We start from the raw sequence: 16944 nt of genomic DNA, 5'->3' as shown, positions 1-16944 counted from the left end.
ATTATCACAGTCCCAGAAGTCCCATTACTTCTGTTTGCTGTTCAGATTCAAAGAGCTTTGTTTGACTGGGATGCTGTTTTAGACGTTTTGCATTCACTATCTGAAGATGTCCAGGCAGGGGGGGTTGGATGAAGGTCTTCTCGGTTTTCACTGATCCAGCACTTTGCCCACCAGCCCCCACCACTTCACATCCTGCAGACGCCTTCCATTTACACCGAGCCAATCAACCAGGTAGCTTAAACTGTATACAGCACACAGCCAATGTCAAAGACACGGGAGAAAGTCACGCACACACATACACAGAGAGGCCCCTGAAGTGGACTGAAAGATTCATTTTGTTCGTTTAATTTCAGATTGTTTTTATTTTAAAAAGATAAGGGGTGTGTGAGACAGTCCGTGACCGTTGGCACCCTCTGCTGGGCAAACTGTAATGAAATCCAAATCTCATATTTGGTCACTTATGTCAAGACTATTAAAAAATCTTAATATTTTGGTAGGAAAATAGGAAATAGGTCCAGTGATTTATTAAGACAGTTTAAACATACATGTGTGTATTGATTCACTGTGTGTTTTTCTATCCAGGTATGCCTTTACTGCACTGGCAGTGCGTTGGGGATCATTAACATGCTGAAAAATGAAGCTGTTCCCAATCAGACAGTTTGGATAGTATTGCGTGGTGGATCAAAATCTGATGGTGCTTTTCTGTGTTTATAATTTTTTCAATTTTGAGAAGATCCTGAACAGTACTGCCTGAATTGCAGTCATGGCTTTCAAAGAATGACACAAGCTCCACTGTGTTTTATGCATTTTGACCTCCTCCATATCTATTGCTGGCCTTTTCAATCAAAAAAATTCTCCTATTTCCCTTCCTTAAAAATTGCTTCATAACAGCATCCCATCCACTGGTTAGATTTCAGTGAACAGATGCAGTTTCTCTGAGGGGGTATAGCTCAGTGGTAGAGCATTTGACTGCAGATCAAGAGGTCTCTGGTTCAATTCCAGATTCCCCCTATGGAAGCTCAAATGATCAGGTATCATTTTTGAAGGACCCTCTAACATTAAAAAAAAAACTATAGCTCAAGAGCATTTCCTAGCTGAAGAGGCAGATTCATATTTTCATGGTTTTCAGATAGTGTTTATCTGCTGTAAATAGTTCAGCTTCCATAGAAAAAATGGACACATTGAAGACTATCTTTGAAATACGACAAGTATGCTTGTTATGCAGTGATTAGATGCCAAGACAATGTCCCTCACATCCTTACACTCCCACCAGCAGCTTAAACAACTTATACAGGGAAGGATCCTTGTTTTCATGTTGCATTTGACATGAGATTTATCAGACCAGGCAACATTTTTTTCAGTAACTGTTCAATTTTGGTGTAAAATGTTGCCTCAGTTTCCTGTTCTTAGTTGACAGGTGAGGCCTCTGGTGGGGTCCCCTGCTGCTGTAGCCCATCTGCTTCAAGGTTTGACCTGTTGTCCATTCAGAGATGCTCTTCATATGTTGGTGGTTACTTAACTGTGTGTTTTTTTTTTAAGTTATTTTTGCCTTCCTGTCAGCTTGAAGCAGTCTGGTCATTTTCCCCTGACCTCTAGCATCAACAAGGCATTTTCACCCAGAGAACCGGCACTAACTGGATTTTTAAAAAAACTCTCTGTAAACACTTGAGATGGCTATGCATGGCACATTTATTACTGGCAATTTCAGTAAAACATTCATCGCTTCACAAGACCTGTAGCCACTGATTTCCAGTTCAGTTCTTGTGTCATCTGCACATTTAAGCCTTTTATTCCGGTTTCCCTTCCTTAACCTCCTAGGACCTGGCGTCCACATATGTGGACATCGCATTTTGGGTTATTTAGACTAAAATACTCAATTTTGCTCTACATGGGTCTGATATCCACTTACGAGGACATTATACTGATACTGTTCTATCAAAATTTTAAACGAATATCCTCATATGTGTCTCTTATTTTTTTTAAAAACAAAAATAAGGTTAAAAAAAATCTGGTAATTCTTTGTTTTTACATTCATCGGGCCCCAATATGCCGAAATATCAAAGAGAAATTAAAAATGCATGTCGTGGAAGAGTTTGGGTCTTAGGAGGTTAATAATGGCTTCAGTGAGCAGCTGCATGATGAGGTATACTACCGACTAATAATGTCTAATATTTGTATAACCTTCCAAACAAGTGTTATGGGATTCGGACCTGGCACAAATTCTACCTAGTAGGTAATTAATAAATAGAAATAAATACATTTAATTAATTAATTAATTAATTAATTAATTAATTAAAAAGAGCAAGAAAAACAAAAATGTTCCCAGACTTCCTCTACACGCGTCCACACTTGCTGTTCTGATATCAAAAGTTTTTAAGGTAGACTGTTTTCTTGGATTTGGTAAATGTTTAAATATGCAATTGTAACTCTCTGGTGCCACCTTAAAACCTGTAGTCTGTAATAGGACATGATGTCGTCGGTAAACAGGAAGTAAGTCTGTGAATTAAGGAGAAGGCATGTGCAGCATGGTGGCCTTAGCCAGATAAATCCAGTGGCATCCACATGCATCCTATGCCTTTGGTAGCATTGTGGGTATGTATAGACTTGTTTTATATTTTATGTGCATGTATAGACCACTTTCTTTCAAGTAAGTTCATTTTTCTGTAAGTTTAATGATAAAACCAATCTTATGCAGTTTAAGCTAGCAATCGCTTATGGAGCTAGTTAAAGGGGAATGACAAACGAATTGGAGGCATTCATTATAGTAAGACTTGTTAAAATCATAATTTGATGTTTGTATTTGACTTAAAAAGGGAAGTAATTCATATGAACATTGCATGTTGACATATTAAAAAACTGGGTTAATATATTTTCATCGTTATATATGTACATGGTGAATAAGTACAGTGATTATGCCTTGTACTGTTTGTTACAGTTTCACCTTTCCCTGTGTCAATAAACCTGTGAACCGGGAATCGTGTCGTCAGAGTCTTGATGTGGGGAAGGAGTTTAGCTGACTGCCCAACCATAGCAGAGGCAGTACAGTGAAACCACACTTCCTAGCGGGCAAGATAACGTGGAAACGCCGACAGATGGTAGGGAGACCATCATCACAATCAACTAATGGACAATTAGCACATCTAAGCAGAGATTCGCTGAGAAATTGTTCAGTCCAAGTCAGAAGAAACAACCATGTCAAAAACGCATTCGCACGCTCCTTCTGTGCACTCCTATGCATCATCAACTGGGTCTGCTGCAGCCAAGGCACGAGCACGTGCAGAAGCAGCAAAGGCTCGTCTTTCTTATGCTGAGGAGGAAATAAACCTAAAACTAGAAAAGGCTAAATTGGAAGCCTCAATGCAAATGCTAGAATACAAGAAAGAAACTGCTGCAGCCATTGTGGAGGCAGAAGTGCTAGAAGCTGCAGCTGATATCAATAGTGAAAGACGTAGTTGTGACCTTGTACTAGATTCTGACCCTCTAGAAACTATTCAACGAACACAACAGTATGTTGCGGACCAAGGCAAAGTATCAGAGACAGGGCATCAGCAGCATGAAAGTGTTACGCCAACAAAATCACAGCCGTTCCCCAGCTCACATGGAGTTCAGATCTGTAAGGAAGAAGATGTTCACGAGCCACGACAAGTAAGATTTGAACACAGATCTGCTACTCCAACCCAGAATCTCAGATCTCAAAATGACTATAGTGGTGCATTTCCCTCAGCCTATCCCATATCTCCTAACGCCAACTATGGCAGCCCCAACCCAAATGATTTTGTGAGATATCTTGCACGCCGTGAACTTGTGTCTACAGGCTTACTTCAATTTAATGACAAGCCACAGAACTACAGAGCCTGGAAACGCTCATTTCTATCTGCAACCAGTGGCTTAGATTTGACTGCGAGTGAAGAGATGGATCTTCTTTTAAAGTGGCTTGGCAAGGAGTCAAAAGAACACGCAGAGCAGATCAGAGCAATTCATGTTAATCATCCAGGAGCTGGGCTGGATATGATATGGGAAAGACTTGATAGAACCTACGGCTCAACAGAGGCAATAGAGGATTCTCTCTTCAAGCGCATTGACACATTTCCAAAGGTAGGAAATCGAGACTATGCTAAGTTAACAAAGTTGAGTGATCTTCTGATGGAACTTCTTTCGGCTAAGGATGAAGGAGACCTACCTGGACTTTCATTCCTCGACACAGCAAGAGGTGTCAATCCAATTGTGCAGAAGCTCCCCTTTCGTCTGCAAGAAAAGTGGGCTTCAGCTGGCGCATCGTACAAGCGGCGAGAGCATGTGCCGTATCCGCCCTTTACCTTTTTTGTAGAGTTTGTTAGCCAGGAGGCTAGCATTGCCAACGATCCAAGCTTCAACTTCATCACTCAGACAGACATCAGCTCCAGGACTGAAAAGTTAGCGTGGCAGCCAAACAAGCATAGAGGAATCTCAGTCTGTAAAACGGACGTATCCTCCAGAGCTAGTTCTGATTCTAGTAAGTTCTCATCAAAGCTTGATGATTGTGATAAAGTATGCCCCATTCATGGGAAACCACACCCATTACGCAAATGTCGTGCATTCAGAGAAAAATCGATTGATGAGCGCAAGATGTTCTTGAGGGAGCACAATTTGTGTTTCAAATGCTGTTCAGCATCATCGCACCTTGCTAGGGATTGCAAGGTCAAAGTGCAGTGTTCTGAGTGCAAAAGTGAAAGGCACAACACAGCTCTACATCCAGGGCCTGCACCTTGGATAGAAGTGAAGGACCCTGCTCCAGACCATGGCGGGGAGGAAGTTGAAACTTTGCCTCAATCGGACATCACAGCCAAATGCACAAAGGTTTGCGGGGGAGATCTGATGGACCGATCCTGTTCCAAAATATGCCTCGTGAAGGTATATCCAGCTGGGAACAGAGAAAAAGCAGTGAAGCTGTATGCAATTTTGGATGAGCAAAGTAACAGGTCGTTAGTTCGCTCACAGTTTTTTGAAGTGTTTGGTGACAAAAGCCCATGTGCGCCATACATACTGAGAACATGTGCAGGAGTAAAAGAATAATCAGGTAGGAGGGCAAGTGGCTATGAGGTGGAATCTCTTGATGGGACTGTCCGCATTCCATTACCCAGTCTCACAGAATGCAATGAAATTCCCAACAACAGGGATGAGATTCCAACCCCTGATGTCGCTATTCATCATGCACATTTAAAGTCACTGGCACACCTCATCCCAGATCTGGACCCAAATGCCCAGATCATGCTTCTCCTAGGGAGGGACGTTATCAGAGTACATAAAGTCCGCAAACAGGTGAATGGTTCACACAACCAGCCCTATGCTCAGAAGTTAGATCTGGGGTGGGTTGTTGTGGGCAACGTGTGTCTCGGCAGTGTCCATAGGCCATCAGCAATCAGCTCCTTCTATACAAATACCACAGAGCTGCGAAGGCCATCTATCTTTAACCCATGCCCTAATGTGTTTTGTGTTAAAGAAAGGTACAGCGCCATCCAGGTTGCAGACCATCTTCCAACGTGTCCTGAACAAGAGTCCATCTGCGATGTTGACCATCTTGGATGCAATGTGTTCAAGAGGACCAAACAGGATAACCAAGTTGCTCCTTCAATTCAGGACGCTTCATTCATGAAAATAATGAAGGCTGGACTACAGAAAGACACAAATAACAGCTGGGTAGCCCCTTTACCCTTCAAGAGTCCACGTCAGCAGCTTCCTAACAACAGGCCTCAGGCACTGAAGCGTCTCAAGTCTCTCATTCACAACTTTGAGAGGAAGCCTGAAATGAGGGAACACTTCCTTAGCTTCATGGAACAGATGTTCAAAAATGGTCATGCAGAGTTGGCTCCTCCGTTGGGTGAGGAGGAAGAGCGATGGTATTTACCAACATTCGGTGTGTACCATCCCAAGAAACCAAAGAAGATCAGAATAGTTTTTGACTCCAGTGCTCGATTCAATGGTGTGTCACTCAACGATGTGCTGTTGACGGGGCCTGATCTGAACAACACACTGCTGGGTGTATTGATTCGCTTTAGAAAGGAAGCTGTTGCATTCTCAGCAGACGTAGAACAAATGTTCTACTCTTTCTTGGTCAGAGAAGAGGACAGAAACTTCTTGAGGTTTCTATGGTTCCGTGATAATGACCTCTCCAAAGATATCGTGGACTACCGCATGACAGTCCACGTGTTCGGGAATAGCCCCTCGCCTGCAGTGGCTATTTACGGCCTCCATCAATCCGTTCAGGTCAGTGAGTTCCATGCTGACCCTGATGTAAAGCATTTTGTGATGCGAGACTTTTATGTAGATGATGGACTGAAGTCTCTGCCTACAGTCGAAGCAGCTATCAACTTGTTAAAGAAGACACAGGATGTCCTCTCCAGGTCTAACCTGAGGCTGCATAAGATCGCAGCAAACAAGAAGGAGATCATGAGAGCCTTTCCTTCAAGAGACTATGCAAGTGACCTTAAAGATCTTGACCTTGATGCAGACACAGTACCGATGCAGCGCAGTCTCGGGCTCAACTGGAACCTTCAAACAGATTGCTTTGTCTTCAGTGTCTCCCAGGAGACAAAACCTTATACTCGCCGGGGAGTCTTATCTATCATTAACAGTCTCTACGACCCTCTTGGGTTTGTAGCACCAGTTGTCATACAAGGCAAGGCCATTCTGCGAGAGCTCACTGCTGAGAATGGTGACTGGGATGTGCCATTACCTCGAGACAAGGAGGAAGCTTGGGCCTCGTGGAGAGCTTCACTGACAGAGTTGTCAAGTCTGACGATACCCAGACCCTACACTGAAACTTCACCATCGACAGCTGTCAACAGAGAATTGTGTGTTTTCTCTGACGCTTCAACAAAAGCTATTGCTGCAGTAGCATATCTTAGAGTCACAGACACTGCTGGAAACCAGCATGTGGGGTTTGTCATGGGAAAGGCCAAGCTGGCTCCTCGTCCAGAGCACACAATCCCGAGATTAGAGCTCTGTGCAGCAGTACTGGCTGTTGAGTTGTCAGACCTGATCTCAGCAGAACTTGATCTTCAGCTTAATGCTGTGACTTATTACACAGATAGTAAGGTGGTTCTGGGCTACATTTGTAATGAGACCAGGCGTTTTTATGTGTACGTAAGTAATCGGGTCCTGCGCATTCGAAGATCCTCCAGTCCACGCCAGTGGCGCTACGTGGCCACAAACCAGAACCCTGCAGACCATACAACACGTTCTGTTGCTGCAGGCACTTTAAAAGACACCAACTGGCTTAGTGGATCCAGGTTTCTGTCCAAACCAGAGCAAGACATCCCTGACATCACCTTTGATCTTGTGGACCCAGGTTCAGATCCAGACATCCGACCGCTTGTGTCCACATTAAGCACTGCTACAGCATCCAAGCAACTTGGGTCCCAACGATTCACCAAGTTTTCTTCGTGGCAGTCACTGACTCGTGCAATCGCCCATCTGAAACATATTGCCAGTTGTTACAACATGATCACAACAAACAAACCTTGTAAGGGCTGGCATCTTTGTAAGACAGGATTTAGTGTTGAGGAATCCACCCAAGCCTCAGACATCATCATTCGAACAGTCCAAGAAGAGGTTTATGGCGAGGAGATCAAATGTATCGTAATACACAAAGAGGTTCCCAGAAGTAGTCCTCTGAAAAGTCTCGATCCCTTTATTGATGCACATGGCCTACTAAGAGTCGGAGGTCGTCTTCACTATTCAAGTCTTGCTCAGAGTGAGAAGACTCCTGTGATTATTCCAGGCAATCATCATATTGCAACCCTGCTCATTAGACAGTACCACGAACAAGTTCACCATCAAGGGCGTCTCTTTACGGAAGGGGCCGTCCGTGCAGCTGGATTTTGGATAGTTGGTGGAAAGAGAAAAGTGAGCAGCATCATCTACCGATGTGTGACATGCAGAAGACTTAGAGCTCCAGTAAGCTGCCAAAAAATGGCCAGCCTTCCGGCAGATCGTCTCTCAACAGACCCTCCCTTCACAAATGTTGGCCTTGATGTGTTTGGTCCTTGGAGTGTTTCTGCACGCCGGACTAGAGGAGGCCTCTCACACAGCAAAAGGTGGGCCGTGATTTTTACATGTATGAGCGTAAGAGCCGTACATATTGAAGTCATAGAATCCCTCGACACATCCAGCTTTATCAACGCATTAAGGCGGTTTCTAGCAGTTAGAGGGCCGGTCAAAAGTATTCGATCAGACAGAGGCACTAACTTTGCGGGTGCTTGTCAGTCCTTGAAGATACCCTCTAACATCGACCACAATGGCGTCAAGTCTTATCTGTCAGCCCAAGGTTGCTCTTGGACATTCAACCCTCCACATGCCTCCCACTTTGGTGGAACGTGGGAAAGGATGATTGGTCTGGCTAGAAGGATTCTTGACTCCATGTTCCTCCAGCTCAAGGGGAAGCTGACCCATGAAGTGTTGGTAACTTTCATGGCAGAAGTAGGAGGCATCATTAATGCCCGGCCTCTTGTTCCTGTAACAACTGACCCCGACAACTCATTCATTCTTACGCCAGCTGCTCTTCTAACACAGAAGGTAAACTGTGTTCCTGCTCCTCCAGGAGAGTTTGGAGCCGCTGACCTCTACAAGCATCAGTGGAGACAAGTCCAGCACCTGTCCAACACCTTCTGGGACAGGTGGCGCAAGCAGTTCCTTCCAACATTGCAATCACGTAGGAAGTGGCAGTCATCTAACCCAAACATTAAGCCAGGGGATGTTGTTCTCCTCAAGGACAGTCAAGTACAAAGAAATAAGTGGCCACTTGGTCTGGTAACACAGACCTTCCAAAGCAAAGATGGTAAAGTTCGCCAGGTCGAGGTCAAGGTCATCAAGCCAGGAGGAGAAACATTGTTTGTGAGACCCATTACAGAAATAGTACTTCTTCTGGCTTCAGATGTCTAGGTGTTGAACTGTCATTGACAAAGTGTGGTGGCGTTAATCACGCCAGGCGGGGAGTGTTCTGATATCAAAAGTTTTTAAGGTAGACTGTTTTCTTGGATTTGGTAAATGTTTAAATATGCAATTGTAACTCTCTGGTGCCACCTTAAAACCTGTAGTCTGTAATAGGACATGATGTCGTCGGTAAACAGGAAGTAAGTCTGTGAATTAAGGAGAAGGCATGTGCAGCATGGTGGCCTTAGCCAGATAAATCCAGTGGCATCCACATGCATCCTATGCCTTTGGTAGCATTGTGGGTATGTATAGACTTGTTTTATATTTTATGTGCATGTATAGACCACTTTCTTTCAAGTAAGTTCATTTTTCTGTAAGTTTAATGATAAAACCAATCTTATGCAGTTTAAGCTAGCAATCGCTTATGGAGCTAGTTAAAGGGGAATGACAAACGAATTGGAGGCATTCATTATAGTAAGACTTGTTAAAATCATAATTTGATGTTTGTATTTGACTTAAAAAGGGAAGTAATTCATATGAACATTGCATGTTGACATATTAAAAAACTGGGTTAATATATTTTCATCGTTATATATGTACATGGTGAATAAGTACAGTGATTATGCCTTGTACTGTTTGTTACAGTTTCACCTTTCCCTGTGTCAATAAACCTGTGAACCGGGAATCGTGTCGTCAGAGTCTTGATGTGGGGAAGGAGTTTAGCTGACTGCCCAACCATAGCAGAGGCAGTACACTTGCATAAAATAAAGGTGTTATCAGCTAAGGTATAAAAACAGTAAGACTTGATGCATGTGTGAGGTGTTGATGCAATAACATCAAGTTAGAAAGCTTCCCTCAGATAGTTAGTAGTGACTGGATGCTGACCTTAATGATCTTGAGGAGGCATATGAATGCTGTATATCTGCCACATGATTTGATGCTAGACCATTTAAGGCTAAACACAAACAGTGACACTTTATACTGAATTCTGTAATGCACAGGGAGCCACTGCAAGGCTGTCAGCACTGGAACAATGTGATCTTTTCTTTTCTTTTTTTGCCCCAGCCAGAAATCTAGCTAAAGGGTTTTGGTCTAACTGTAAATAAATAAGACTGACTGAATAACTCCATATATATGCTAAACTAAAGATGGAAGGCCACACAATATAACCTCATTCTTGCCTTGTTTAGCTGTGGGAAAATATGAAACATTGAATTATTTGAAGCCAGGATACAGGGATTGTGCCCTTGTATAGAGGAGTGATTTCCAAGATTCCCTGGTATATGTTTGTAAATCATCTGAGTTGGAATGAAAAAGACATGTCATATTCAGAGGCAGCATGTACAAAGAAAACAGAACAGGCCACAAAATAGAGTCTCTGGGAACTCCAGATGTCATAGAAGAGTATTTTCCAATGTAGACTGAAAAAGCCCCTTATTTAATATAAGACTGAAACCTGTTTCGAGCCAAACCCTTGACTCCTACACAATGTTCCAAATGCTAAATGAGTAAATCATGATTGACTGAGTAAAAGGTAGCACTCGGGCCCAGCGGAGCTAAGATGGAACAATCACCAGTACAGAAATCACCAGACATTCAGTAGAGTATCATTTATTACTTTTAAAAGAGAAGACTGAGCATTGTGAAAGTCCCTGAAACCTGACGGGAAGGTCTCATAAATTTTGTTCTTGTCTAGAAAAGACAAACATTGATCTAAAACAACTTTTTTTAAAAATAGAAGTTTAGCTATAAATTACAGTTTTTTGAACAGCTGTGTGGTAAACTGCTGTTTCAGTGACTGCTCAGATATTGTGAAGAATTTTGCATTAGGACAACCCCTACTATACACAGTGTCCAAGAAAAAGGAGAAAAAAAGACACATCTGGTCTGAAAACAGCACAAAACTTCAAACTCGAACTTTGAGCATTAAAAGAAGCTAATGAAAACTGGCAGCACAGTTTTGGACAGATGAAATCAAAATATATTTATTGGACTCAGATGGCGTCCAGCATGGTTGGAGTGGACCTGGCTAGGATTACAACAGCTGGAGGTAGATCTATACAAGCGTTAACCATGCTGGACAGATGACATTTGTACATTTTTCTGTGAACGCAGGTTTAATGCATTTTGAAGTGCAACAATGCATAAAAGATCAAAGATGATTTCTAGTCTCAAGACACTTGAAAAACATAAATTTCCCACACAAAGCAATCATGAAATTGCATTTAAAGGAGAAGTGAAGACTGTCACCAGTCTCCTAAATTAGAGACATAAATCCAGTTGGACGCCTCGGGAGTATTTTAAAGTTAAGCAAAGACCAAAACAAACAAAATAAGAAGCAATTTTCCATTTTCTATTCTGTTTCTTCTGCACCCACACTTGTGTTGCCCTGGCTAATATAAAGCCATTTTAGTAATATTTAGGCTCACATTAGTAAAATATGGTGCTGTAACATAGATTTATGCAGCAGTCCTTCCATGTAAAAGCAGAGTAAACTAACTTACAACTGTGTGCATTAATGTAGTCATACTGCGTGCTTACTGAAGCCCAATATTTAATATTCATTGTCCCTGTCAGCAAATTGAGCACTTGTTGAGCTCCTAGTTCACACAGTTTGCACTGAGTGATTTTTGGTGGTCTGTGCAGCCATTAAGCCCGAGTCAGTTGTTTCTTAATAAATGGTTTTGATGTACTTTATATAAGACCAACTGTGATGATTGTAAGAACTGAATAAAAAACAGTTTAGAGGTCAACATGATCGCTTCGGGAGACTTTTGGAAGTTTTTAGTGGATAAATCATCGCCACTAGGTGGTGTTTTGACAATATTTGCATGCAATGCTTAACAACAGCTTCTTTGTTCTCTCCTAGCTTGCTATTAATCTGCACGCTGTGTTACAACAAGGGTGAAGTAAACGAGGAGGAAGGAACAAATGGACATAATGACGGGCAGGAGAGCGGATCACACTCGAGCAGGTGGAGACGCACGCACGTCACCTCTAGGGGGACTCCTGCGATCATGAATGGGATGGGAATGTTGGACTGGAACTGTCAGTGTGTGTGTGACTGTGTGTGTGTGAGGGAGAGAGATAGAGAGAGGGAGAGAGGAGCGCTGTGAATGTAGGGTCGTAGCTTTGGCTGGGAAGAGAGAAGGCTGTCCTGCCAATTTCGCAGTTTTCCCTTGCTTTCCACAAGGACAGACCCGCATCCGAAGTGTGTCACGGCGGCTGCGTAAAGACCGAAGACAGGGCTAAGCTCCACTGCAGTGTTACGGTTACTCCTACTGGATGTCCACTGGTAAGTACACTGCATGTCTTAAGCTTTGTATTGGGCAACAATGTGAATTTGCTACAGCTCGGCGACACTGAAAAGCAGTCAAAGGATAGAGCCGTGGAAAAGACTGGGAGCAGTTGACTTGCACTGGAGTGTGTTTTGCTGTGATGACTGCGGCGGCGTTGAGCCGCCTGAACTATTCAGCGGGACTGTACACTACTGTACACAGGCGCAGACATCACTTTATTTATGTAATGTGACATTTAACGCGAAGAGGCGAATCAGCCGAGTGACACTTGGCGATTCTGCCCAGAGCGTTTCACCAGCGTCCTCTTGCCCAGTGACCTGTTTGGAGTCCAAACATAATGACGTACGCGTTTATGTTGGGGGAACAGGCCCGGTGTGTAGCCCTTTTACAGCCCTTATCACTGTACAGTAGTCCTGTGAGCTGGATAGCACATTCATCCGATATCAGAGGATCAGCTGCCAAGGCAGAAGTTGCCCAACGGAATGTTTTACTCACGACAAGTTAGTAGAGGCGCTGATGTGTGGCAACCTGCACTTTCTTCTGCAACCCACACACTCCCGGCTGACTCCAGACTATCCGGGTCCAACGCCGTCTCCATGAGATTTGTGGTTAAAGCGGCTACATTTGAACACTGGGAGCAGTGCCTCAGTGGCTACTTAGAGCGTCCTGTTATGTAATGCGCTTCGGCCGACTGCCCCTTAATCAGACACAGCCTGGGCCTACACGTGTAATTGCCAAACATGTTTTCGGACATCAGAATCATGTCAGCGCCGGTGACCGCAGGACTGTTGCTGCTCCGTGTCAATGTGCACAATAATACAGATATTTGCTCGTACGCATCGTCCTAATTTTTAAACGCACGCAGGACGGCTGATTCCAATGTACACATGTGCAATGTACAGATTCGTTTCGTGGTTTATGGCAGATGTATGCCTGCATAGATTGCATTACATAAGAGCCGCATGTCGCAGTCTGACCTGTCGTAAATGTATAAGGATGAGTCGAGGACTAAGGTTGTTTCTGCAGGAAAAATGAAGGTGAAGGGACACATGCTTGCAGTGTGCCAGAGTGGGTCATACGCCAAAAAAAAAATTAAAAAAAATGCACCCAACGTGAAACAGCATGCTAATTACTTTACCAGTTTGTAAATGTTGTGATCAGCTATTAATCTATTATTAAGTAGGAAGGAATTTAATTAAATAATAGTTACTGAAGAGATGGTTTCCCAGCTTGCACCAGTGTGGGTTATATTTAACATATAGTTAAATAGTTATCCTTTTAGTTTTCAGCTTGGCAGCTTTCATGTTAGAGGCTGCTGTTGATTATAAACATGTGTGCACTTCATGCTTGCTCTTCCCACCATTAGTCTTAGCTCTGTCAGCCTGGGAGATTTGCTTAGAGTTTAGAGGTTAGCGCTGTCCTTGACATGTACTGCTACAATCCAGCTATAGTGAGTCATCAAAGCTAATGGGGGAAGCATGGACAATTTAATCTGGACTGGAGAGCTCTTGATCTCTGATGGTGCCCACTCAGTAGGCCTTTGTTGTCAAATAGAGCACACCCATGCCTGCCCACTCAAGATGTTAGGGGCAGATTTCGGTGGCAAAGCATGGCAGAGTGCTAGCCACCAAGAAGTGGTGTTTGATACCAGTTGTGGAAGCCGGCAATCAGTGTAGAGCTGGTTGGAACGGGACTGCATTCTTTGTCATGGTTTCAGGATAAAACTTATGAATGGCACCTGCTGCACGAGGCAGGAATTAGAGGAGGTTCTGCTTTTACAGTTCAGCATTTTGCAGGCAGAACAAAAACATTTGAAAGTGTGGTCCCAGGCTGGCTGAGGCATGGAAAGAAAAGAAGTGGAATGGGCAAACCATACAAAGACGTGCACATTCAGTGGCATAAATAGGCCCTATAACACCAAACATATGTGTAATATGAAAAATGCATACTATTAATGTTAATGCAATCAGGTGATATTCCCTCATGCTTTGTTTGCTTAACAATATCACATGTTTTTTGTGTTTGGTTTTTCATTTGCTTTTACAGGAGAACAGGTGGTTTTTAAAGGCACTCGGTGGTGTATAGAGTTGACACACTGACTGTTTCTACAAAAGAAAGCAACTCAAATGCAGACGGCCCTCTGATGCTTTTGGCCAATTTGAGCTCATGGTGTGTGCTCGCTGGGGTAAACTAGTGGCCTGGCCAAAGAGCGCAGTGTTGCTAAACACAATTAAGCCAACACAGGTGAGACGATTCTCAAATCTCTATATTAAAAGAGATTAAAAGCTTCAAGATCAGTACTGTTTTATGTGAAACATTACCAATTGTATGTTGTGTTTTGTAGGATGTCATGGGCCAGAGACCTCTTTCCAGGCAGAGTGGACCAGCGAAAGACAGCATGGGGAGAGCGCAATGGCAAAAAAAGGAAGGACAGCTCGTCACTATGCAACCCACGTTACATGAGCTGCCTGAGGGACCCGGAGGACTTGGAAACCCCTAATGCTGCCCCTCAAAATTACCACTGTGGGGCAGGCACCAGTGGGAACAATTTTGGCCTGCGCTGTGGCTGGCAGGAAGACCACTATGCGAAACGGATGGTTGGTGGTGGAGATCTGGGTCTAAAGGCTGTGAATCTGGGCTTCGAAGACGGTGAGCTGAAGGGTAGGAAAGAGGAGGAATTAGGACAGTTCTCTGAGGGTAGCTGCAAGACAATGACTGCCGCAGACTGTTGTATGCAGGTCGTGCGGGTTTTTCAATCCAAGAAATTTCAGTCCACCAAGCTGGAACGTCTTTATCAGCGGTACTTCTTCAGGCTCAACCAGAGCTCTCTGACCATGCTAATGGGAGTTCTGGTGGTGGTGTGCGTTGTTATGCTTACCTTCCACTGTTTCCAACCGGAGTCAAGCCTCAGACCTGACTACATCTCAGTACTGTCTGTGGCCATGGTTGTTTTCCTGGCGATGATGGTGGTGTGCAATCGAAACGGCTTCCACCAAGATTACATGTGGATTGTGAGCTACCTTGTGATCGGGGTACTGATTGTAGTGCAAGTATATGGGATCGTCAGCGTGTCCCCCCACAGTGCATCAGAGGGCATCTGGTGGACAATGTTCTTCATCTACATTATCTATACCTTGTTGCCAGTCAGAATGAGAGCTGCTGTGCTTAGTGGAGCTGTGCTGTCCATCGTACACATAGTCACCTGGTATCTCAGCAAAGACAATAAGGATAAGTTCGTTTTTTTTAAACAGGTAAGTGATGACAATAATTCTAGAATAGATGGAGATATATTTAATTTGATCTTATTTCAACATCCATAGAGCAATTGTTCAGTAGAATATTTATTTCAAAACACTCAGTTTGAGTTACTTTCAAACATCATTTATGTTTTATATTGTATTATTTTTTTCAGTTTTTTACTTTGCTTCCACGTGTGACCGGTGTGTTTTTGCGTTGTGTCTGACAAAGAAAGGTAAAAGAAAGAAAGACCTCCAAGTAAATAACTTGCTCGCTCCAGCTCCTACAACCAAACACAAACAGTGGGGGAGAGGGTTAGCTCAACCCATCACAACTTCCAAGCTAGCCAGAATTATATATTCATGCTAGCATTAACGGCGCCTAAAACACATTTGTGGCACACACATACTACACATTTATAGCATCTAACAAAAACAGGCACAATGATGACAATAATTGAACTAAAGACACACAATCAGAAACATCAGGGTGGCTAAATATACATTATATGTGTGTTGTACAGGGTCTGGAAAGAAATGACACCAACCTCTCCCACAGGGTAATTGTAGAAAAGGGGAGAGGCCAAAGGGGTACACTGTATTTATAGGGTTGCACCAAAGAAGAAGAAGGACAATGAGGAGGGGCTCCAACTGATAAAGAACATAACTACAGGCTTGAAGGTCCTAAAAGTCAGGTATAAACTGGAAAATAAAATTTGTGGTCTAGAACACATTTTGTGTAATTATAACAACATGTAATGTCCGTTACACACGGAGTCAGACATGCTAGTAATTTTTAAAAGTGGTCTTGAGCAATAGTTCTCCAGGATTTCTGAAAGTCTTTGAAAGTTTTATCTTTGGATCGTGGCTGCTTTTTCTCTCACTTACAGTTCAGTCCTTGTACTTGACCACTTTCAGAGGAATGCTTGTTAAGCCACTTAACACTGACCTATGAATCAGTAAAGCATAAAAAGGCCCCTAACTCAAAGGGTGAACCAGTGCTATGTCTAAAAACAATGGCTGGCTTAACAAAAACAAAAAACCATTTAAAGGCATTATGTTATTGCTATCCTGTCACAAAAACACATAAAATGATTTCATATTTCTTTAATGGAATCTATGAAAAATGTCAAAGATAGCACAGATTATGTTTGCACCGACAAGGTGATTCCCAAAGAGCTATTAGCCAAAAACTTGTCATATCTTGAAATTGTGTTCAGTGTGGTCATAAAAATTGTGAGAAAACTAGAGAATTTCCTGCAGACGAACAATCTCTGTAGGTCAGGAATATGACATTTAAAAAAAAAAAAAAAAAAAGCTTGAAGACCCGAGAGACGCACCTGTCCCTTCAGTTAGGATGTCTTGAGCAACAGCTCGCCAGGATTCCCCCCAATATTTTTTTCTTTTCCCCCTCTTGAGCTATTACAGGGGGTATCCGGATTTGAACCGGAGACCTCTTGATCTGCAGTCAAATGCTCTGCCACTGAGCTATACCCCCT

At 43.1% G+C, this 16944-nt stretch overlaps 1 protein-coding gene and 2 non-coding genes across 5 annotated transcripts in view; 2 read left to right on the top strand and 1 right to left on the bottom strand.

Moving 5' to 3' along the window:
* Window positions 1-939: 939 nt before the first annotated feature.
* Window positions 940-1011, top strand: trnac-gca (transfer RNA cysteine (anticodon GCA)). The gene has a single exon. It is a non-coding gene; the product is annotated as a tRNA-Cys (tRNA).
* A 4220-nt stretch (window positions 1012-5231) lies between these two features.
* The window catches only part of adcy6b (adenylate cyclase 6b), a 38059-nt gene continuing 26346 nt past the window's right edge, over window positions 5232-16944 (top strand). Inside the window, exons 1-4 of one of the 3 annotated variants that reach the window (XM_076878844.1) lie at window positions 8943-9695; window positions 11780-12205; window positions 14256-14453; window positions 14554-15460. In XM_076878844.1, the coding sequence (XP_076734959.1) occupies window positions 14555-15460 (906 nt within the window). In that variant the 5' untranslated portion in view covers window positions 8943-9695; window positions 11780-12205; window positions 14256-14453; window position 14554. Of the gene's footprint in view, window positions 9696-11742; window positions 12206-14255; window positions 14454-14553; window positions 15461-16944 lie in introns of those variants that run through there. The other 2 variants (XR_013095070.1, XM_004558716.6) reach the window with 2 other exon arrangements.
* On the bottom strand, window positions 16872-16943 carry trnac-gca (transfer RNA cysteine (anticodon GCA)). Its single transcript has one exon. It is a non-coding gene; the product is annotated as a tRNA-Cys (tRNA).

The sequence above is a fragment of the Maylandia zebra genome, linkage group LG20, assembly GCF_041146795.1.
Source record: "Maylandia zebra isolate NMK-2024a linkage group LG20, Mzebra_GT3a, whole genome shotgun sequence".
In the NCBI taxonomy this organism is placed as follows: domain Eukaryota; kingdom Metazoa; phylum Chordata; class Actinopteri; order Cichliformes; family Cichlidae; genus Maylandia; species Maylandia zebra.
The sequence above is the reverse complement of the archived record's forward strand: the minus strand, read 5'-3'. Positions and strand labels throughout refer to the sequence as shown.